General features: G+C 39.6%; 3 protein-coding genes across 4 annotated transcripts; 2 read left to right on the top strand and 1 right to left on the bottom strand.

The window, feature by feature from the left end:
* Positions 1-255: 255 nt before the first annotated feature.
* snx7 (sorting nexin 7) lies at positions 256-4,475 on the top strand. Its single transcript, XM_061266147.1, has 9 exons — positions 256-433; positions 1,944-2,126; positions 2,196-2,306; positions 2,398-2,556; positions 2,629-2,827; positions 2,894-3,093; positions 3,167-3,250; positions 3,648-3,806; positions 3,929-4,475. The coding sequence occupies exons 1-9, from the start codon at positions 350-352 to the stop codon at positions 4,007-4,009; spliced, it is 1,260 nt and encodes a 419-aa protein (XP_061122131.1). The 5' UTR covers positions 256-349; the 3' UTR covers positions 4,010-4,475.
* LOC133143894 (phospholipid phosphatase-related protein type 5-like) lies at positions 4,468-9,839 on the bottom strand. The gene is made up of 6 exons (XM_061266148.1): positions 9,467-9,839; positions 8,294-8,426; positions 7,151-7,401; positions 6,503-6,679; positions 6,289-6,423; positions 4,468-5,640 (listed from the first exon to the last, which is right to left on the bottom strand). The coding sequence occupies exons 1-6, from the start codon at positions 9,689-9,691 to the stop codon at positions 5,611-5,613; spliced, it is 951 nt and encodes a 316-aa protein (XP_061122132.1). The 5' UTR covers positions 9,692-9,839; the 3' UTR covers positions 4,468-5,610.
* Positions 9,840-12,590: 2,751 nt separating this feature from the next.
* LOC133143791 (phospholipid phosphatase-related protein type 4) lies at positions 12,591-20,105 on the top strand. 2 transcript variants are annotated; one of them, XM_061265957.1, is made up of 9 exons: positions 12,591-12,907; positions 15,892-16,077; positions 16,178-16,307; positions 16,377-16,572; positions 16,648-16,705; positions 16,801-16,974; positions 17,480-18,497; positions 18,561-18,808; positions 18,851-20,105. In XM_061265957.1, the coding sequence occupies exons 1-9, from the start codon at positions 12,818-12,820 to the stop codon at positions 19,076-19,078; spliced, it is 2,328 nt and encodes a 775-aa protein (XP_061121941.1). In that variant the 5' UTR covers positions 12,591-12,817; the 3' UTR covers positions 19,079-20,105. The 2 variants fall into 2 exon arrangements, with proteins under 2 accessions (XP_061121941.1, XP_061121942.1); XM_061265958.1 differs by lacking the exon at positions 16,801-16,974.
* The last annotated feature ends 1,350 nt before the right edge of the window (positions 20,106-21,455 follow it).

Below are 21,455 nucleotides of genomic sequence, written 5' to 3'. Positions count from 1 at the left end.
TGCGTATGTGACATTGTCGCGCTGAACTTGTGCAACAGCGACATCTTTTGGTGTATCTTGGTAGGTGCAGTTTGCCGCGCCTACCACTGGGTGGGTCTAATTCGACGGGGGCGTGCACGAATTTGACAAACCAAGAATTTAAGGGGAACGCCACAGCTTTTGTGCAAGCAGGCAAAACCAGTTTGAATCGCCAGGAGGAAGCAGAGAGCCGAAACTGCACTGTGCATGCACTTATTTTGAAAATATGCGCTTTTATTTCGAAAGAATGACTATTCCGTGGTTTGTGTTTGCATAGTCGTTGAGGAAGTTTCTTTCTCGGCTCGCACTCATTCATGGTAAAAGTTGCAAGATGAATAATCAGACCAACTCTGTGGTTTTGTCAAAAGACATGTTGGATTTGGAAGAAGATGAAGATCTGGAGGTTTTTAGTAAGGTAAAGTCAAACTTCCTGATTCCCACTTTTGAACAGTTGCAAACTTGCAACGCTTGTGACGTGGATGAGGTTCCAGTCAAAACACTGTCGCGTGACGATTTTTGCACAAAATTTTATATTTTGGTTTGCAGAAATGTTCCCATGTGTTTTGAAAAGGGGCAACAATAAAAGTTTTGAATCAGCAGACAAGCTGACCTTTGTACTTCAATCAGCAGCTCTACACCGCCCAATGATTTGAAACTTTGAATTTCACTTATATATAGAATGAAAATAAATGTTCTTCTGTACATACAAATTATGGTTACTGAATTTCCACTTCATTGATGTTTTTAAAAGCCAATTTTCCAAACAATTGCGAATTTGCAATCCAATCCACCCCATCAGTTAAAAGCTCATTTGTTCATCTAAACCAGGGGTCCCCAAACTTTTTCCTGTGAGGGCCACATAACCTTTCCCTTCTCTGATGGCGGGCCGGTGGCAGTTTGTAACAGAAAAAGTGTGACGATCGTAGGGGAGCTTAAAAAAATTATTGTTTTCCAGAAAGCCACACATAACCAAATAACGGTTATTTAATAACCCTTTCCAGGTTCTTTACAGAAAAAAAGTCAGGAAACAAATAATAACACTATTAATGAAATAAATAATAACTAAACCCTCTCTGAGTTCTTCACAGAAAAAACAGGAAATAAATAACTAAATAACTCTCTCTGGGTTCTTCATAGAAAAAAAAACATGGAACATTAACTTTCTGTTGTGCCATGCACAATCTTAACAGATAAAAGTTCAGCTCAGTTGTCAGAGCAGAACCTCTCTGACACATATGAGCAGTCTCTTAAAGTTCTTGTGTTCCTTCCTTATAATCCTTTTGTAGGTTCCAGTAGGCTTGTAGACACTGCTGTCTTTTTTGTTAAAGTTTGATAGTGCGTCATAGTCTGGAGTAAAATTTGTTGTGGCAATTCTTAGGCGAGATCCGAGGTGTTGGTCCGTTTACCTCGATCTGTGACGGGTAGATGTTGACGTTCATGTGGCTGAACGTCACGTCGCGTACGTCGAGCCAAATTGGCAACTCTTTTAAACGCTCGGCACTGCTTTACTTGGGCGACATTTTAACGGAAGGATTCCAGGGGAAGGTTTGTGGGTGGCTTTAGCGCAAAACTGCATCTGAAAGCTCAGCGCGCAAATTACAAGAATGCTGTCGTCACAGCCCACGCTCTAAATTCGGGACTGATACAATAGAGCGCGAGTGCGCCATGTCCGTACACGCACTTGTGAGTGTGCACCGAGCTTTCTGACACGGCTTCCGGTAGTAAATGCGCAGGCGAGCGCTTCCCCATCTACTGGGGAAACGCAGTCATTGCAGGCAAAATGAGCCAAAAAAAAAAAAAAAGTTTAATAATACAATTTATTCAGGGTTGGCGGGCCAGATTAAACGGTCCCGCGGGCCGTATCCGGCCCGCGGGCCGTAGTTTGGTGACCCCTGATCTAAACATACGTGTTGTGTTTGCTTCAGAAAATATTATCGACAGACGAGGATCCAGCGCCCAACTCGCCAAGCTCCATGGTCAACCAGTACCAACTCGATGAAGATGAACAGCAGAGTGACAGCACCAAAGACTTGTTTGTGACAGTTGACAGTCCGGAGAGTCATGTGACAGCTATTGAGACCTTCATCATGTACAGAGTCATCACCAAGGTAAAGTAGGAGCCATAAATATTGACTTTAAGAAAAGAAAAAAAGTCAAGCTGAACTTTCTCTTTCCAGACAACGAGAAGTGAGTTTGACTCTTGTGAGTATGAGGTGCTCCGCCGCTACCAGGACTTTGTTTGGCTACGAAGCAAACTGGAGGAAACCCATCCAACCCTCATTGTTCATGTATGTAAAACATGAAAATAAATCATATATGCATATTATAGACAATCACAATTGGAGTCTGGCACGTAAAAAATTGCGGTCTTCCGTTTAGCCTCTTCCGGAAAAGTTTGTGATGAAAGGCATGGTGGAGCGCTTCAATGATGACTTCATTGAGACAAGGAAGAAAGCACTTCATCGCTTTCTCAATAAGATCGCCGGGCATCCCATTCTGTCTTTTGATCAGCACTTTAAACTCTTCCTAACAGCCCAGGTATGACGTGCTCAAAACACACACTGTTTGAGTTTCTGTAGTTAATTGAAGTTCATTTTAAACCTTCTGCAGGATCTGTCCACTCACAAGAAACAGGGTCCGGGCTTCTTGAGTCGAATGGGCGACACGGTCCGATCGGTGGCCAGCTCGGTGTGGGGCATCAAAAGCCGTCCGGAGGAGTTCACACTTATGCAGGAATACGTGGAAAACTTCGGCTGCAAGATCTCGTCCGTTGACAAGGTTACTCAGAGGATCGTCAAGGAGCAGCGAGGTAAAAACTGCAACTGAAATATGACTTTGAATACATTGTGTTCAAATTCAACATGTCTGCCTTCAGAGTATTTGGATGAGCTAAAGCAGTACGGGCCTCTCTACAGCCAATGGGCCGAGGTGGAAGAGGACCTGCATGACCCACTGCAACTTGTGGCCAACTGCGTGGACCAATGTAGCAAAGAAACAGAAAAGCAGATCCAGCATCTTTCCGATGTGATGGTCCCGGCTTTTCATGACTACGTGCTCTGCACTGAGGTCATGAAGGTGAGTTGGAACCAACGAGTTCATCACCCCATTGGGACTTATGTATAATTGTAATCGTTTTTTTTGGTTGTAGAATGTGATGAAACGGCGTGACAATATCCAGGCACACTTTGAGACAAAAAACGAAGCCCTCGCCTCCAAAAAAGCGGACCAAGATGTAAGTGTGTCCTTCCCTGTGTCTTTCGTCATCGAGTGTGTCGAGAGGGAAGGGTGGGTATGAATTTGAGCTCCACTCATTTAGTTCACTGAAACTTGTACTGAATTTATTTTAAGAGCATAAAGTGCGTTTAGAATCATTTTAAATGCTTTTAAATTGATTGGGATTGGTCAAAATTATTTTGTTGTGGATTTTCACCTATTTGTATCTTGAACCAACTGCATGTTATGACCCACTGTGGCCAGAAGAGGGTGCTGTTACTCTAATTTAGAATCACAACAATTCATTTACCTTATTTGAGTGAATACGATATTATAAAATTGGATTATAATCCGGCCACAGGTAAAGGAATTCTGATTATACAGAGGTATAATATTTGCTCTGGTGTTGTTTTTAGGGTCATCTGGAGAAAGAAGTTGAGGCTCTGGCAGATCGAATGGAAACAGCTAACAATGCATTGAAGGGCGATTGGGTCAACTGGCAGAACAGTATGAGAGCTGACCTCAAATCTGCTTTCATCTCAACGGCTGAGAAGAATGTGGAATGCTATGAAAAGGTGAGTGTCTAATCCAATTAATTAGCTATTCCCCAAAATGTTATTTAGATCGCCAACTGGTACCCAAAATGCTTTACATCAGGATAAAAACAACAATAGATAAAAGAAAACTTGTCTTGCAGTGCCTTGCAGTGTGGGAATCATTCCTCTTGTCTCAAAGAAGAGATCCCATTGAGCTTCAAGATGAAGATACTCTAAATTAATGAAGCCAAATTTGTCTGGAATATTCCCTTGAATAAAAATCCTCAATGTATGTATGTCCCCTTTTATACCCTCAATCGGTGACATATGTAAACTGACAACAACTCATTACAAATCAGCACGCATCCCTCATTTTGTGTTGAAATGTTCTTTTGCATGACTAAAATATCACCTTGCTAGGTTTGTTCAAATATTGTAATATTCTGTATTAATATGTTTATTTTTGCATATAGCATGTCGAATGTACATTTACAAAACTAGTTCCATTCATCAAGAATGTTGACGCAATACAACTAACACAAATGTGTTTATAAGAGCTATTATTTTCTTTCATTTGAGAAACTAACATCAAATTTAACCTCCGTGTTTTAGAGCTTTTGATTAGTAATGATACTGAGCAGCGCAATGTACATTAAACACAGTGTATTGTAAACATACTTGATTAAAAAATACATTTGATTGATTGAAGTATTTGTTTTTATTAAATGAAAGTTTTCTAATCCCATATTTTAAACAGTAAAAACCTGAAAGGGCAACAACACCAACGCAAAAATCAAACAACTTTCAATGGGTTGTGAAAAATACTGAGAAAATATAAACCGCACAATATTTGAAGACTTATCATTTCTATCTGTAATGCAGGATGAACAATGAATATCACCATCCATAAAATATTTTACTCACATGACCACCGACATTTAGAGACAAAAGGATATATTGACAAAACAGTGCTCGGTCAGAAAATTAAAAGTACACAGTAAAGATGTGACCTAAAGGATATTTATAGATATATCATCAATCAAATACAGTTCGGTTTACTTTTGAATATACTGTGACAGCACGTGCAACATACACCATAGAGCTTTTTTTTTTTTTCCCCACATGATTAGAAAAGTCTTTGGAAACACATTTGATCATGTTGGGTTTTCTTGGAAGTTTTATTCTCATTTATTATAAAGCAATATTTTTGGTATTAGTTTCCTGAGATTTCATCTTGCCACCACTGTGGCCACCTTACTTGGATTGTGACATTATACAGTAAAAGTCAATTATGAAAATTAATATGATTGTAAGTGCCACCTGATTATCTTTTGCAAATGATCTCGCTAATGATTTTAATATCCTCTTAGAATGAGGATTTGTGTAGCTCTCACTATGCCGCTTGTGCCTTAATTAATTCTATATATTTCTACTTCAACCTGAGCCCATTTTATTTTTCTTGACACCATTTGCTTTCATTGATCAACCTGATATTGGCGACGTTGCCATTGAAGGAAAGTAAAAAGCTTCAAATATTGACGATCCATTAGGACCCTTTAGAAATACACCATCCTGTCAAGAATACTTTTTATTATTATTATTATTATTTTAGCCACCTGCATTTGAGAGGTGAGAATCTGGTATAGACAAAGAGTATAATTAATGCATAGACCTTACCGCTTCTGTTCATTTGTTTTGTTGAGATGAAAGCTTCATATAATTCAAAAAATATGTACAGAAACCAGACACAGCGAGGATGTTGGGGTATACAGCTGCACTTGGGCTAATTGGATTGCGAAACGGGGGGCTTGTCCTATGCATCTGCTACACCGCTGACTCCATGTCATGTGACCTCAGCAAATGTGATGTGATTCTACGGCAAAGGAAAAGAAAAATAGGTTACTTGGTGCAAACAATATATATGATGGAGAGTGATTACTGACTTGAATCTTAAAAATGAGATGTTGCTAAACGTTCAGACGTGTTGAGCTATTGTGTAACACATGATAATGCAAAAATATTGCCCAGCTTCTTTTCTAAATTCTTTCATCCCTGTCTTTTTTTTTTAGTTTTAGCTCCAAGGCTTCCTTGCTGTGCTATATTTAGGCTGGTTGTTTTCTGCCAAGCTTACCATAGCTGAGTTTGTGAGGTGATTTTTTTTTGTCCATCTTCAGCCAACTGAAATTTTCACAGATGGATTTGGATTTTTATTTTATTTTTTTGCTGTAGGCATTTGAATTTAATGGACTGCTGGATCATCTCCCAGACAGTTTGTTTGTATCATTGGCAGGCAAAATGTTACTCTTCGACTTCAATATGCTGCTGCCCAATTTGTTACATCAGAACTTGTCTCAGGAGAGACGTGCACGTCCAAGCATAGTTGTCACTTATCTTTATCTCATGTTATCCTAAATTTTTGAAACTTGTCTACGTAAAAAAAAAAAAAAAATCAGTTGCAATGAGAAGAAAGACACACCATATAGACAATTTGCTGAATATCGTCAACAAACATTGCACTGACCTGTGAGGCGATGTACTTCTCCAGAGGACTCTCGACTTGGCCTATGCCCAGAATTGTCGTGTGCGCTTGCAATTCTATCGGTGTGTCATCATTCAGTAGCAACTTCCCTTTGAAAAAATGAACCACGCACACCACCTAAGCAGAAAATAAAACAAAAAAATCCTTTACATCCACTTTTTGTGGTTATATTTGATTGTATTGTTTTGGAACTCACTAAGAACGTGGCGATGGCAGTTCCAATCAAGAAGCCAGCGATAACATCTGACCAGTGGTTACGGTATTCCGCTATGCGATTTAATCCCGTGATGAAGGCCAGACACATAAGGGCGAGGGACAAAACCGGTTTGGCAAGACGAGTGCCTTTTACCTGAACTGTGCACGTCACGTACATCTGAAAGGAAGATGGAAAAAAATCAAGATCATTTATTTGTTATGCTATTTTCTGGTCTTGGGGATTTCCTCTCTTAGCATGTTTTCTGAATTGTTTGTTGTATGACATTGACTTTAATGTGACCCATATCTGACATCCGTGCTTACAATTACTGGATGCACGCACAGGCTCAAAAGGCAGGGAAAACAACTAAAAGCTGCAAAATTGAAGTGACGCTTCTGTAAAATTTACTGACTCCTTGCTTCTTTTTTAAGCTTCTGCTGTCACCTTTCATCGCGTTTTGAGGTTGTTGGTTTTTTTGTCGCAAACCGCTGTCGCACCTTGTCACGGAACTGAAGGTGACCCAAATAATATCAAGCAAAGAAATGTATGGTAAATGCACGATGGATTGTCTCATAGTTAAATCAATTGGAAAAGCAGCATTTCTATTGTTACCATTGAATATATAAGAAAAGCAAATTAGGAACTCACAGCCAAGTAGAGTGCCGCATATATGCTGAGAGCAGCCTCCTTGGAAGGGAATGTTTTTCGGGCATGCAGGATGTCATTCTGGTTTCCTGTGCAGGCCTCCTGATGGTTGATATAGCGGAGGGCCTGATGGCAACCCAGCGCTGTATAGTTTGGTTTACAGATGGTCATGAAATAAGGCGCCAGGTTTCCCGTCACTACTTGGCCTGCGTTGACAAAGATGTCAACAGTGAAGAGGCCGAAAGTGTAAACTCCTGGTAAAGAAAAACACAAAGATATCATTTATTAATATCATTTGATTAAATTGTGATTCTAGCGGGCCGGCGGTATAAACACCCAACCTGAAATTCACACCACGATCCATTCCCCTTATTCCGTGCGTATTATTTTAAACGAGGGATGCCAATTTTGTTTGCTGGCCTTCGTCATAGCAGCGTTGTGAGGCTCCAGATGTTGACAAGTCCATTTTTAACAAGCAATAAATGGATTTTGTCAAGCCTTGTGTGACTCACTTGCAGCAGAGGCTCATCGTTCTAATTCTGTCCTACCTCCCCCCCACCCCCCGCCACAAACGTGGCGATGTAGGCGCTTTGTGTTTTACGGATGACTGCTGCTTTGTAGCTAGCCATCCTTAACCTCTAAAAATTGCTTATTAGGTCATGAACAAAATGAGCGATGTGTTTTCTTTGCATTGCTCTAAAAATATGTAAATGTGTATAATGATCAAACAGTGGAAGGATCAAAAGCGTATTTTCTAAGGCTTGGAACAGCCGATTTGAGTTTTATTACAAAAGACACACACTGTGCAGGGACTCACCATCAAATATGCAGTTAATGCATCTGCTGTATAAAAAAAGGAATAACAGTAGAAGGGGTGACATCATATGTGACCATGTATGCACAGTGTCATGTTAATTATTTACTTGAATCTTATTTTTCTACGGTGCGATGATTATACATCGGCAAAAGTTTTCAAGTTCACAAATTAGTCCAAAAGGAGAATTGTGAGAAAATTGCTGAGATGCCCAAAATGTATTCAATATTTGAGGTCAAATTACTTTCAGTTTGAAAGGTTATGATTGGTCCGTTATGAAATTGAACCCAAGATTAAATACCACAAACTTTTCAGTAAGTATTGTACTGTACCAAGGAAACGAAATGTCCTGCGCACGAGAGGGTTGAGATAACAGCAGTCTCCTGTGGCAACAGTCTTCTCTGAATTGTCAAACTCTTTTGATGTATATTGGACCAGAAATAGCACCGTCTCTGTTATTGTGATCTGTTAGAAAAGAAAAGAAGACAAAATTTACACATTAATGGTTAATGGTGGCAGCTAGCAACAAAAAGTTTGCATTGCGTTTACCTGGAATAACATTCGTACATTCCGTCTAAAGCAGTAAAAAAAAAAAAAAAAAGGCTTTCTAGTTAATGTTTGTGGTGGCGGCAAGTGGTTTCAGCCACTGGGTAAATTACACCCGTTTATCATCAGTAGTTCTCTTTAATTTGGCAGCACTATGTTGCTCAGGGGAGCGGTGCAGATTGGAAAGAGAGATGCTCCAAAGACATATTGGACGCTGACCTGACAGAAGAGCTGAACTGTGCATATTTGGACTGCTTATGAAGTGTGTAAATAAACTGCTGTCAAGACGCTATGCTCAGGGTGTTTTTGCTGAGCTCCACGTTTGGTACCAGATGCGACAACTCCCATGTTTTAGTAGGTTCAGCTCAGAAATCACTTCCAGTGTCTCTGAGTATCTCTCTCGTCCGAGGAAAATTTATCAAATCTATAATTGTTTTTTTCTTCCATGCTTTCCAAAGATATACATAATACAAAATAGTGAGATAACAATTGTGAAAATAATACGGTATACACTTGAGGTTGATGTTGAGCAGAGACACGAAGATAGTCACGGTGGAGAGTTTTTTTTTTTTTTTTTGCATCTTTGACCTTGGAGGTTCCACCCATTTCATTTATTTATTTTTTTGTTTTTTAACTAGTGTTGTAACACTAATTTTTGCCATATTAGAAGCGGTTTATTCCAAAAATTATTAGTATTATTACAATCTATAATTAATAGTATTCTGTCACTCCAATCAAGCACGAAAGCTCCAATGCAGTGTTGATGCCAAACAAAATATGACATCACCGTAAACATACTAATCACTCACATTGTTCATTATCGTTGTTTTCTCTCTCGGGGTTCAAACTCAATTTCAGGGGATTGCTGTTTCCACTTAAGTACATCATACAGCACATTCGAGATGACATATCCAAGATCCATTTGATCCATATAACTTCATTGAATGAAACAGACTCACCAGTAACGTTGGCAACACCGCTACAACGGCATAAAGCAGGATGGGCGGGATGGCGCTGTGATCCTCCGGTCCAAGGTAGGGTTTAGTGTAGGTAGTATCGTAGCAAAAGAATCCCTGCACATGCACACTGAACGTATCAGTGTATTCAAAGTAATAAGCCAGCATGACAGTCCCAGCCATGATCACCAACTGAAAGTACAACATGATGCAAATTGAAAATGACATACATTTAATTTCCAAAGAATTCTATTTCCCTCGCTCTTCTAACCCAGCATCCCCCTCCTCCATTCTGGCAGCAGTTCACGGCTGCTCAGCTTTTCGTGTCGAGCCCCCTCTCGTGATGGCTCCCCAACCCTAATTTGCTCTGTCTCTCCTGCAGCTACAACCAATGTGTGAGGGGGAGAAAAAGAGCGAGGGGGGGTTGCAAAGGAAGGGAGGGAGAGCGAATGGGTGTGCATGAGCGTGTAAAGCATTTTGAAAGTGACTAATGCATGTCCAAAGGTGGATGCTTTCCACATTGGCCACAGCTCACCTCCTTTACATGAGAGAAAGAGACAGGAAGGAAATATAGAAGGTTCTATGCGCTGACATTTATGGTTTAGCTTTGGAAAGTAGGATTTATTTCTCTCTAAAGCTAGAGTGGCTTGAGCAATATGGTCACTGACACCATTGGTCAGCGACAATTTATTGCAAGCCCTGTTTCAATGCTTTGAGTTACTGGTCCAATGCGGGGGGGGGGGGGGCAAAAAAATTCAAAAGGGCAATATCCAAAATTATCTGACGGATGTAAGATAAGAACACTCCATTTACTTTAATTAACAACAAATACTTAAATAATATCTCAAAAAAATTACAAAAATTAAAAAAAAAAAAGTTTCCATTTGTGTTGTGTCTCATACTTAATATCCAATGACCAAAAGAGACAAATAAAGACCCGTAATTCACTCAGAAGAAACAGTGAGGAACATTTGTTGAGGGAGAGAAGAAATGCCAACACTGTGTTTTGAACCATTACTATGCCAAAGGCAGCAGTATGACCCAGATACAAGGAATACATCACACAACGAGGCATGCAAAATCACCCAAGCTAACAGCCACAAACATCATATTAAAACGCATATCAATCATTTCTCAGTCCACTTAAATTACATCAAGTTTTTTTTCCACAAAACTAAATTACAACATGATCAGATTTTGTTTTCCCCCAAAAGTATGAATGGACTAAAATAGAACTGTTCAGTCAGATTTCTTTGACATGTGCATAAAAATGAAAAGCACTGCAGGAGAGGGTTGGACTCTATTTTTTTAAGTAGTCCCTGCTTATCTACTGTACATGCATGCTAAGTAAAATATTTATTCTCATGTCTCGCTGATGTCAAAGCACTTACTGCAGTGCTCTTGAATAAAAATATGAGCTCTGGGATGTCCCACAGATGCTCAGTTCAAAGTACTGTATTTAGTTTTTATTCACAACAATACATGTGACTGTCCAAATGGAAACTGAAGTGAAATGATGAATTAGATTTTGAGATGTTAGTCAAGGCCATAAGTAATTTCACATAAGTCTAAAAGCCTTTTAACACTGCACTTAGTGATGTTGAAGAACTCATTTATTGTTTATGTGCTATTGTCTCATGACACGACCTCAAATTAATTTTTTTCTTCCAATATTGAGGTTTAAAAAAAGGAAGTTACTTCCTAGTAGGCTGCAAATACTTCAAATTATTCTGAGAAATATTGCTTTGCTGGAATAACAATTCTAAGGAGATTATTCCACCCATCTTGATCCATATAAGAACATTTTGATATTCTAGCGCCCTCTACTGTCGACGGGCATTAGCGCCCAACATACCCTTATTGTTTATGTCTCGTGACCAACCCAGAAAAACAGACAAATAATTGTTTTATTATTTAATGTAAAACAACTATTTACACTGGATAATATCTTAATTTAATCATTCAATTATTTCTATCGATTGGTACACAATTGCGGAAAAAAACGGACATAATAAAATGTGATCAATTACTTCTGAGTGCAAAAGATGAGATTTTCACCTTAACCTAACAACAGTGATCACTTTTAACCCTTTTCTTGTCAACACGCATAAACACTCCATCCATCCACTATAGCAAGCACTTCACAGTCACCATGGCAACAACCCGAACGCTGAAGACAGCCTGATTTTGCCTTGTGGCTGCATCATTTGTGTTCAAATAAACATCCCATGATACAAGATGCTCCTTTTTTAGCTGTTTCCACTGAATGTCAACGTTCAGCGAGGACACTTTAATAATGAAGATGATTCAAAATAAGATTTTCAAAATCACTACTTTTTTTAGCCTTGGTGCACTCCACAAGGTTTAATGTGCCTATACAATTTTATTTTTTTTATTTGCAATTCCTGATAAAATGCAAATAAAAATAATGATGAGGAAAAGACCACCCATTATTTGGCTTGATGATCTTTCATAAGGTACCTGACATGTTTATCATGTTATATTGGAAACGGAATTTTATTTTTATTTTTTAAATCATGTATAGTCAGAATCCCCCCGTTTGCTCCATCCACTAGGCATTAGTGCCATCTGGGGGAAACACAGCACACCGCACTTTTTCAAAAAGTAACTTGGCATTTCCAAAAAAAGAAAATCACCACACATGGAACCTTCAACAAGTGTCTCATGTGTTTCCAAATTCTGTGATGCTCTCACATGATCTCTTTGAGTTGTTTTGCAAAAAGTCCCCCATTGTGCATCATATTGTATGTTCTTAGCAATTACAGCAAAAACATTGAGATTATTAACTCAGGTAAAAAGTCAATCAGAACCACGTAATCGTGATTTTAAGGACTTTATTAGTGAACACCTTGATTTGAGGTGAAAGTAGAACTTTTTGTCTGTGCAGCACACAAATGTGGATGTAAGATCCTGGTCATGCATGATGACGCAATTGAAAGGAGTGCTGAGTCGACTGTTTTTCCCCTAATGGAGGTTATTAAGTAAATTAGTAAGACACGTATTAAATTTTCAACCTTCCCATCGCCAAGTGAAACATGCTGTAAAATTAGATCCAGTGCGCATGCGCCTTCTGGTGATCCTCCTGTCACCGCGTCCGTGCTCTGCTTGCTTTCCAGCGTAGAACATGCATGGAACTGAACCTCTAGCTAGATAATATTCATTCAGAAAAGATAATATATAAAAGCGAAAAAAGCAAAAAGAAAGGTTTGCAGGCTGATTTGGCATTTTGCAGCATATGGAAGATACGTTCAGAGCTTGCATGTAGAAATAAGGGCATGGAGCGCTCCTGATCGGCAAGCAGAGCCATCCGTGCCTCATCTCGGATCCGTGTCGATGTCTGGAGGTCTGGCCATGTCTGCAAGAGAAAAAGGAATTCAAACCAAGGACAGTGTCAGCCTGCTCCCCTGTTTCTATTTCGTTGAGGTGGGTCAATGCATTTGTTCATTGGATTATGTATACATTGAAAAGCGTGTGCCATCATTTGGCTTATGTAGGTCAAATAAAAAATCGTCCAGATTTTACGCACAGTAACGTCGAAATTAAATGACCTGCTGTTTCTAGACCTGACAAAAAATAACATCAATTCTGTGGTAAAATATAAGATTAAGTTTATGTTGCAGCGGCATAAAAAAGAAAAGAAAAAGCCAAACTGTTCATTAGGGACTCATCGGCATTTGCAGAAAATTACATTTCAGTCAAAAATAGAAACACGAATGGATTAAACATGAGTCGAGGGCACAAGTGTCAAAGTCAAGGCCAGGTAGAGGATGCTGGGGGGAGGGTATCATTTTTTATGCACTTTGAAATGATATGAGCCAATAGGACATATTTACTTTTTCATCATTCTTACAAAATGCATTTAAAGTCAGCAGAATCGAGAATATTTGTTCCCTTTCATATTTAGATGATGTGATGTTTAAATATAAACAGTAAACATTCATTCTAAAATCATTTTGAAAAAGTCGATCGATCAGTTAAATATGTTTCATTATTTATTGATATGTAATCTACACACGTGGTTTCGGTCATGAGTCCACTTTGAGTGCAAACATAAGTGTAATGTCGTCCCCCCCACCTCCCAATGAAAAGTTTCCCACAAGAGCAGAAAGCCACAATGCATACTTCAATTGAATTGCTTTCACTTCAAATCTGATGGTAAAACAACCAAGTTAGAAAAAAAAAATCATGTACTGTAGCTTGTGGTGACTGCCTCTCTTCTCCAGCTTGACAATTTATGCATGCTCTAATTCACCAGTGGCCCGTGGCTCGACAATCTAACTGCTGTCATATATTATAGATTTGCCTCTAACGCTGTACGATAGATGTTGCATGACTCTTTTGCTTATATTTCACACAAAGGGGCTTTCCTATATCTTCTCCTTTGGTTGGCAAAGACGTGTAAAATAAGAACTCTTAGATTTGAGGGTTTAGTAGGCAATTGCTTAAGTATCCTTGCCTTGTATTGTTTTGCAAGAAGCAGTAGCCTTATCAAAATGAGGTCAGTGCTGAAAGTTCTGCTTGGTGAATTATACCACTTGCACATAAAATGATACCCACTCCAGCTAATTCTTAAGTCGGTCACTAGTTGACAGAGAGCTTAGGCGATCATAGACGATTCAGCTCAATCCTCTTTCATATATATTTATATCATATTTGTATCTATAACTGTATATCCTATATAACTGTAAATAGAAGCCATGCTCACTTTTATTGATTGTAATGTGTGTCATTTGTGTAACACTGAAGCATCATTTCTCCAACACATTTTCTGAGGATTTGCCTGAGTGGGAGGATGATTAAAAAAGGAAAACAGAGCCTCGAGGAAACCCATTTGCACCGGGGGAGTCCTGGGACTTCTAAAGTATTGTTAAAGTGAGATCAACCAGATTTAGGATGCAGTGACTGAAAAAAAAAACAATGTAAGCAAGTCCGTTAAGGAGGTTAGTATGGGAGATAGAAACTCAATTTAGGTTAGTTGAACCATCAATACAGTGCATGATAAATTAGGCAATATTAGAAGAGAAAATGTAGGAGTGGTTCAAACTGATTTGAAGCTTTCGTTTTCTTTTTTAATGAGTTCGTGTAGCGTAAAGAATTGCTCATGAGCACATCAAAAGTACTCAGGATATAAACTAGCGTCTTTCCATGAAAGCTTTCTCTGTAGTAGCAGTCCTTACAGATGAGCAACTGTTTCCTCATTCTCATTCGCATCATTCTCTCGGAACTCTGTCGTTTGATGCCATGAATTCTAATTCATCCCAATCGCTCTATTAAATCTTTTGATACAAAATATTTGGTCGGCCTGTACATCTTCAGCATCCTGCTGTAATCACGTATGAACTTAAATTGAATTCGATTGTTTTTTTTTAATCATTTCGACTGCATGTTTTGAGAGGAATATAAATGGATCGATACGGAACAAAGTTTTGAGAGGTAAACATCTATCCCTGCCTTCTAGTCAAGGCCCAATGGAGTCCCATTTCCATTTTTACACATCTATTATTCAAATGCCAGTGTCTTTTCTCTGATCTCCCCTTGCAATCACTGAAAGGCTGACACAAACGCGTTGAACTGCTCGTTTGCTCTTCTCATACACGTCGATTGCTATCCACATAATTGCCAGTCAGAAGATGATGGTAAACATTTCATGGGTTTAAATGAACATTTATTTCAATGACTTGTTGCAGTGTGAGGATACAATTTATGGAGAAAAGTGAGCAGTACAAGGAAGCCGATTATTTTGCTGTATACTAGAACATTTGAATTTAACATCAAAGTATGAATATTGATGAGATTTTAGCTTTTAATGTCATCAAGTTTAGATACACAGCTAGGATGATGTAGAATTTTACCATTATTTGAATTTTACTATTATTTGTCTCGTCGATTAATCTGTCGATTATTTTGTCAATTAATCGGTGAATTGGATCACAGTCTTCTGTTCATGGAAAACTTTATCAACTACCCCCAGAAGATGCAAACTGAAGAAAGACTGAAAGAAAACAAGTCATGCGGGGTTTAGTAAACATTCAGGTCCACATAAATACACCCACACCTCAGCACCTGGGGAATGGAGCACTTCAAACGAATTACCATCAAAACAGTGAATGAACATTCTGAGCATGGAAAAGGCCATCTACAAAAAATGCAGCAAGGTAGCTGTAATTCAGCTTGTACATAAAATGGAATTAAATTCCACATGGTGACTTCAATCAATCTAATCTAAATCTAATTTCCATGCCTCTAGCCATATTATCAAATCAAATTACTTTTGTCATTGAAGCATAACGTTATGGAGAACATTTGTAGCACTTAGCACCTCGGTAACCTTATATTTATCCTCTTGACATTTTTGTCCGGGCATTTTATGCCTTCAATGTTCCGCCTCTGTTGTGTTTCTTTTCTAGCTGCCTATCCTGGTGTCGTCTATGGTCAGCTTGTACTTCCTGGAATGGACAGATTTGTTCAAGCCAGTGAAGTCTGGCTTTAACTGTCATGACCGCAGTCTGAGCCTACCTTACGTTGACCCTAATCATGAGGTCATCCCCTTGCTGATGCTGCTTAGCTTGGCTTTTGCAGGACCTGCCATCACGGTATGACACCAGTCAAATCATTACTGGCTTGCTTATTAAGCATCATCCCATTTTTCGAAATTTTATCCAGATCCGTGTTGACTAACCAAGTGTGTTACAGATCATGATCGGGGAGGCCATCCTGTTCTGTTGTCTTTCTCGAAGAAAAAGCCGCTCTGGAGCAGAGGCGAACATCAACGCAGCTGGCTGCAACTTCAACTCTTTCATTCGGCGAGCGATTCGTTTTATTGGTATGGTTCTTCGTACGCTGTTGGTTTATGTTTTTACTTTTCAGGTTGACACTTGTGATTTTTCCGCAGGCGTTCATGCATTTGGTCTTTGTGCGACCGCCCTCATCACGGACATCCTCCAGCTGATGACGGGCTACCCAGCCCCCTACTTCCTCACAGTTTGTAAACCCAACTACACAACTCTAAACATCAGCTGTGAGCAGAACCCTTACATCATGGACGATATCTGCTCCGGGGTGGATGCTGTCGCAATAAACCGGGGCAGGTCAGCTTGAAATCATGACTAATTAAAATCACTTTAAAAATGATTTGCATTGAATTATCTTTGTGTCCTTTGCAGAAAATCATTCCCATCCCAGCACGCTACTCTGGCATCTTTTGCAGCTGTCTATGTTTCGGTGAGTTTGTACACATGCAAATATAAAATTTCCCCCCATTGGCTGTTTTGAATGTTTAATATAATCAGAATGAACATAAGTGATTGTGTCAACAGATGTACTTCAACAGCACACTGACAGACTCATCCAAATTGCTCAAGCCCTTGCTGGTCTTCTCCTTCATCATCTGCGCTATTATTTGTGGTCTGACTCGGATTATTCAGTACAAGAACCATGCCATTGATGTCTATCTGGGATTTCTGCTTGGTGGAGCCATTGCTGTCTACCTGGTGAGTCTTCCTAGGTTTTATAAAAATATTTATAAAATAAAAATACTCATGCAAAAGTCTTAGGTCACCACTCGCTTTGTTTTATGATGAACCTTTTTGCAGAAATCGCCATGAAAAAACGTAAAGGAATGACGATTACCCCAATAAATGTTTTGTTTTAATAAGTATAAAGGTAAATTTGTCACTGCAGGAATAGTTCTGCCAGACAAAAGTCCTATTATCTATTTTTCCAAATGACATTTTTAGAGCTTAATGTGTGCTGCACGTGTTCATTATGTAAGTCTCTGCAATCCTGTTTATTAGTTTCTTTTTTGCGAGTATCCAGCTTCTCTCTGGAAAGAGATTAAAACACGCATTTGGAAAAAAAAATAGACTTTGCTTCATCCTTTTAAGAGTTTTACTTTCAGCCAATCCAGTTTTTGATATGCTGGCAGTGTTAGTAATGGTTCTGACAAGCTACTCAATGTCGAATACTCCTATGTGAAATATTTTGATGTGTTGCCAGGGTTTGTATGCAGTTGGAAATTTCCTCCCAAGTGAAGAGCAGAACAGTACCCTCCCTTCCCAGCCTCACTGCCCCACCTGCTCCTTACCACACATTAGCCAAGAGGCAGTCCTTCATCACCTGCAAATGAAAGCCAGCGCATCGGTGGAACCCGGCCTGCCCGCCTCCCAATCTGAAGGCCTTCTGCATCGGGGTCTTCCGCAACAGAAGGGCGACGATAGCTTGAAGTGCTCAGGCAGGGATGCGGATGGGCTCTCGTCCCACAGCCCGCGCAGCAAAGAGACCGTAGTGACCTTTAGCCATACTCTCCCTCGCGTCCACACACCGCAGGCCATAGCGGCGTACGAGGAAGCGGCCAGACGTCACGCTGCGACCCTTCACCACGCCTCCATGGATTCGAGCCGATCAAAGCAGCTTTTGTCACAGTGGAAAAGTAAAAACAACCATAAATGCACTCTCCAGGTACCTGATTGTTTCCCCCCTTCAGCAGACTTACCTGTTCAGCCCTCTCAGCATCCTCACCACCACGGCAGCATGGAGGTCCGATCCAGCTCCGAACCGTCGGCAATGGGTCTGGAGGCAAGTTTTGAAGCTCACGCATATTTGTCCAAACTGGCCACAGGAGCAAGTACCACTTTGCCGAGTAACTGCAGCGGTATAACGGGAGGAACCAGAATGTTGATGCAACCGAGACCTGGGTCTTCACAACTGGTCCACATTCCGGAAGAATCACATGAAAATTACCACAATACCTCCCCAAAAGCAGGAGGAGAAGATAGTCTTTCTTCAGTAGATGGCACAGTTCAGGGAAATTGGCAAAGGGCTGCTGAGAAGACGGCGATTTGCAGGACTAACGACGATGGGAAGAAAGCCCAGCCTCGAATCATGCAAGTGATCGCTATGTCGAAACAGCAAGGGCTCCTTCAGACCCATTCCAAAAGCTTGGATGAAAGCAGCACTGTCGCAGGTTCCCAGAGCTTGGCTCACTACAGAGCTCTTAATCCTGACAAGGATCCGGGTAGCACCACAGGACCCAGTTCTCTGGGCAGTACCGCAGGAAGTGTCTCAGGCAGCACCGGAGCGATCGTCCGAATAGAAGCACACCCTGAAAACAACAAACCGGTCATCCAAGCTCCTTCCAACGATGGAAGTGGATCGTGGCGGTGGCGATCTCTGGATCACGGCAATGGAGCTGTCGTAGGGCAGGGGAGCGCAGGAAGCGGGAGTTTGAGGCAATCCTTCGATCTCAACGATCTGAACAGAGACTCCGAAAGCTCAGACTCGGTACGAGAAGGTTCGATTGACAGGAAGCGTACTTATACCACCTCTGTCACCCCGCCTACCGTTACTGTTCATACAAGCCAACCAGAGCAGAAGCTCCATAATCAGAGCCTGTCTACTATTAGAGTCACTCCGGGAGATGTTAGTGGGGCCGGATCTGGAGACACCGCTTCAGAAATACCCTCGGTGGCCTCCAGTCGAGAATCCACACTACGACGAAAAGGCCACAATGTCATCCTGATTCCAGAGAGAGGAAGCAGTCCGGATATCACCCGGAATGTTTTCTACAAGGGAGCATCCATACCTAATAAGGAATAATGCACAGAGTGACTGATGGATTCAGGCCCATATGTGATCATGAAGCATGATTTGTTTAATCAAAGTCGTTTTTTCTCCTCCCCTTTGGTGCGGTTGCCAAACACAGGAACTAAGTTTCAGTAAAGTCTTGGTGCGGTGCCATGACAATCTCCCTTGAGCCGCTCCACCTGATAAATGGAAAAAATAATCAGGCTGGAGCTTATATGGCGACTTAACTGGAGCTAGTCAACAATTAAATGGCTGACTGTTTAAACCTGCCTTTGGTTTAACATACATGCATTTAGCATGACATCCTTCAAGATACACATGCAAAGGACATCGAAATAAAATATATATTGTAGCCTAGTAGATCGTGAAGGACATTTTTGCTCGTTGTGTTGCACTCACAACTCCGGTCAACAGTCTTCCTATCGACATTCTTGCTCCCTTCGCTAACCAATAAAAAAAGCAATGTCACACTGTTTATATCGTTCCGTTGAAATTTTTAGCGTGAAAATGAACAGTACGAGCAAATTGCATTCTTACACAATATTACCAATCATTATATATACCATTCAAAATGATTTACGTAGCATGAGATTTTTGTAAACAAAGCACAATCTTTTAGGTGTTGACAAAAATAATCACTGTGTACTTTGTAGCCACCAAGGACACTTATTTTATGATCTGTGATTTACCAGTGGTGTCGATGGATTTTTTTTTAAACAGCTCTGTACGTTTTATGAATCCAAAAAAAAGACAGTATTAAAATAAAAATACATGCTTTTCAGAATTTGAATACTGCAAAGAAATGACGTCGATGTTTGTGAGAGCAGTTCCGACAAGGTTGTTGTTTTTGATGAAGGGTGCTATACCAGAAGATATTATCTTAGAAAATACATTGTCATGAAAATCTATGTACAAAGTAAAAACAAGCAAACAACGATAACTTTGAACCATAAGTGTGCTTAGTATTCCTTCTGTAGCTTTGAAATCAAATAAGCTGTCACTTGCACTGAAAGTGTTTACTCTCCCTTGTACTATATGCTGTAGGACCATATCATTATATCCAATGCGTTAGTATAATTAGATGAGGTTGTTTTTTAGGAAAAAAAAAAATATATATTTATCACATAACATTTGAATATTTTCTGGTAATAGCCATCCACTTCCATCAGAGAGTCGTTTGGTTTTTACAGACATTGTTTGTGGACATTATTAAGGTCAGTAAAAATAGTAATAACCATTACGTCGAAGCATAATTCCGATTTTTACGACTCAGCTTGCAGAAAAATGTTTCAGGGTGCCTTCCCCCCCCTAAAATGAAAAAGGAATTATGTACAGTGTGTATATTTTAATTTATTTTCCGTTGCCTACATTTACAGATGCAATACTAAATATCATTATGTATGACTATCCAATACTGCTGTAGATGCCATCACTCAAAAATCCTTGTGTTATTTTGGGTTTTCCATTTTATTTTACTCATCCTAAAATGAGAAATACAAACTGGAAAAAAAAAAGGTACGACTGCTGCCCGACTAACATATCGTTATAATAAATAATATTCCTGAGTTTAATATTCATATTTACTGTGGATGTGTTAGTGTAGCTGTATTGTTGTCTTTTTGATACCCATATTTGATTTGGGGGCGTATTAAGGACGGGTTTTATTGTTTCGGGAACTGACCAAAGTACAGGACAAAAGTGGCTTACAAAGTGTTGCTGTGCTGGACAGTGATGAAAGAAAATAAAACTTATTACATTCCAGTAAATTATTCCGTGAAAATATATCCAACCCCAGGATTTTTCCTCTTTTCTGAAAATAGAAAAGGGTTAAATATAGCAAATCTTTACCATATTGTACATTTGATTATCTAATCTGCATGGTTTGTTTGGCGTAACATTCAGTTAATTATTTGTGGTTTCTCTTTTTGTAGCGCCATCTGACAAGGACTGTCCTCGGTCGTAGCAGGTTTTACCGGCACCGTATTTTCTACAATTTCAAACAACGATTTGACCGTGTTCACAATACAAACTTTTATACAATCTCAATTTAGTTTACTGTTAGGACTTATCGGTCGGTCTAGCTTGATGTGTACCAGGCACATGACTCTGAATTAAGTATAAATTAATTTGTGTTGTTTTACTTTTTTTTTTCCAAAACAAGACAAATTATGTCGAACATCAATATGAATGTTTTTCTCAATTTCTCAACATTTGGTTCTCGATGCAAGCCAAATGAAACTTGTGTCACTAATATACACTATGTAGTATGTAAGGTTGAGCCAGCTTTATTTTTAATCCAAACTCTATGTTTTACAATTTATTGTCCAAGCAACAATTGAGTTTTCTGTGTTTGTTGGGAGAGGACACGCTAGTGAGAAAACTAAATATT

Source organism: Syngnathus typhle, linkage group LG19 (assembly GCF_033458585.1).
Source record: "Syngnathus typhle isolate RoL2023-S1 ecotype Sweden linkage group LG19, RoL_Styp_1.0, whole genome shotgun sequence".
In the NCBI taxonomy this organism is placed as follows: domain Eukaryota; kingdom Metazoa; phylum Chordata; class Actinopteri; order Syngnathiformes; family Syngnathidae; genus Syngnathus; species Syngnathus typhle.
The sequence above is the reverse complement of the archived record's forward strand: the minus strand, read 5'-3'. Positions and strand labels throughout refer to the sequence as shown.

Coding starts and splice junctions, on each gene's coding strand:
- LOC133143894 (XM_061266148.1), bottom strand. CDS start 9,691: ATGTCATTTTCAATTTGCATCATGTTGTACTTTCAGTTGGTGATCATG. Junction 8,427..9,466: donor CGGTGTTGCCAACGTTACTG/GTGAGTCTGTTT, acceptor CTTTTCTAACAG/ATCACAATAACAGAGACGGT. Junction 5,641..6,288: donor AGAAGTACATCGCCTCACAG/GTCAGTGCAATG, acceptor CCTTTGCCGTAG/AATCACATCACATTTGCTGA.
- snx7 (XM_061266147.1), top strand. CDS start 350: ATGAATAATCAGACCAACTCTGTGGTTTTGTCAAAAGACATGTTGGAT. Junction 2,127..2,195: donor TGTACAGAGTCATCACCAAG/GTAAAGTAGGAG, acceptor TTCTCTTTCCAG/ACAACGAGAAGTGAGTTTGA. Junction 3,807..3,928: donor ATGTGGAATGCTATGAAAAG/GTGAGTGTCTAA, acceptor CTTGTCTTGCAG/TGCCTTGCAGTGTGGGAATC.
- LOC133143791 (XM_061265957.1), top strand. CDS start 12,818: ATGTCTGGAGGTCTGGCCATGTCTGCAAGAGAAAAAGGAATTCAAACC. Junction 16,573..16,647: donor GTCGCAATAAACCGGGGCAG/GTCAGCTTGAAA, acceptor TGTCCTTTGCAG/AAAATCATTCCCATCCCAGC. Junction 18,809..18,850: donor AGCGTACTTATACCACCTCT/GTCACCCCGCCT, acceptor AGCCAACCAGAG/CAGAAGCTCCATAATCAGAG.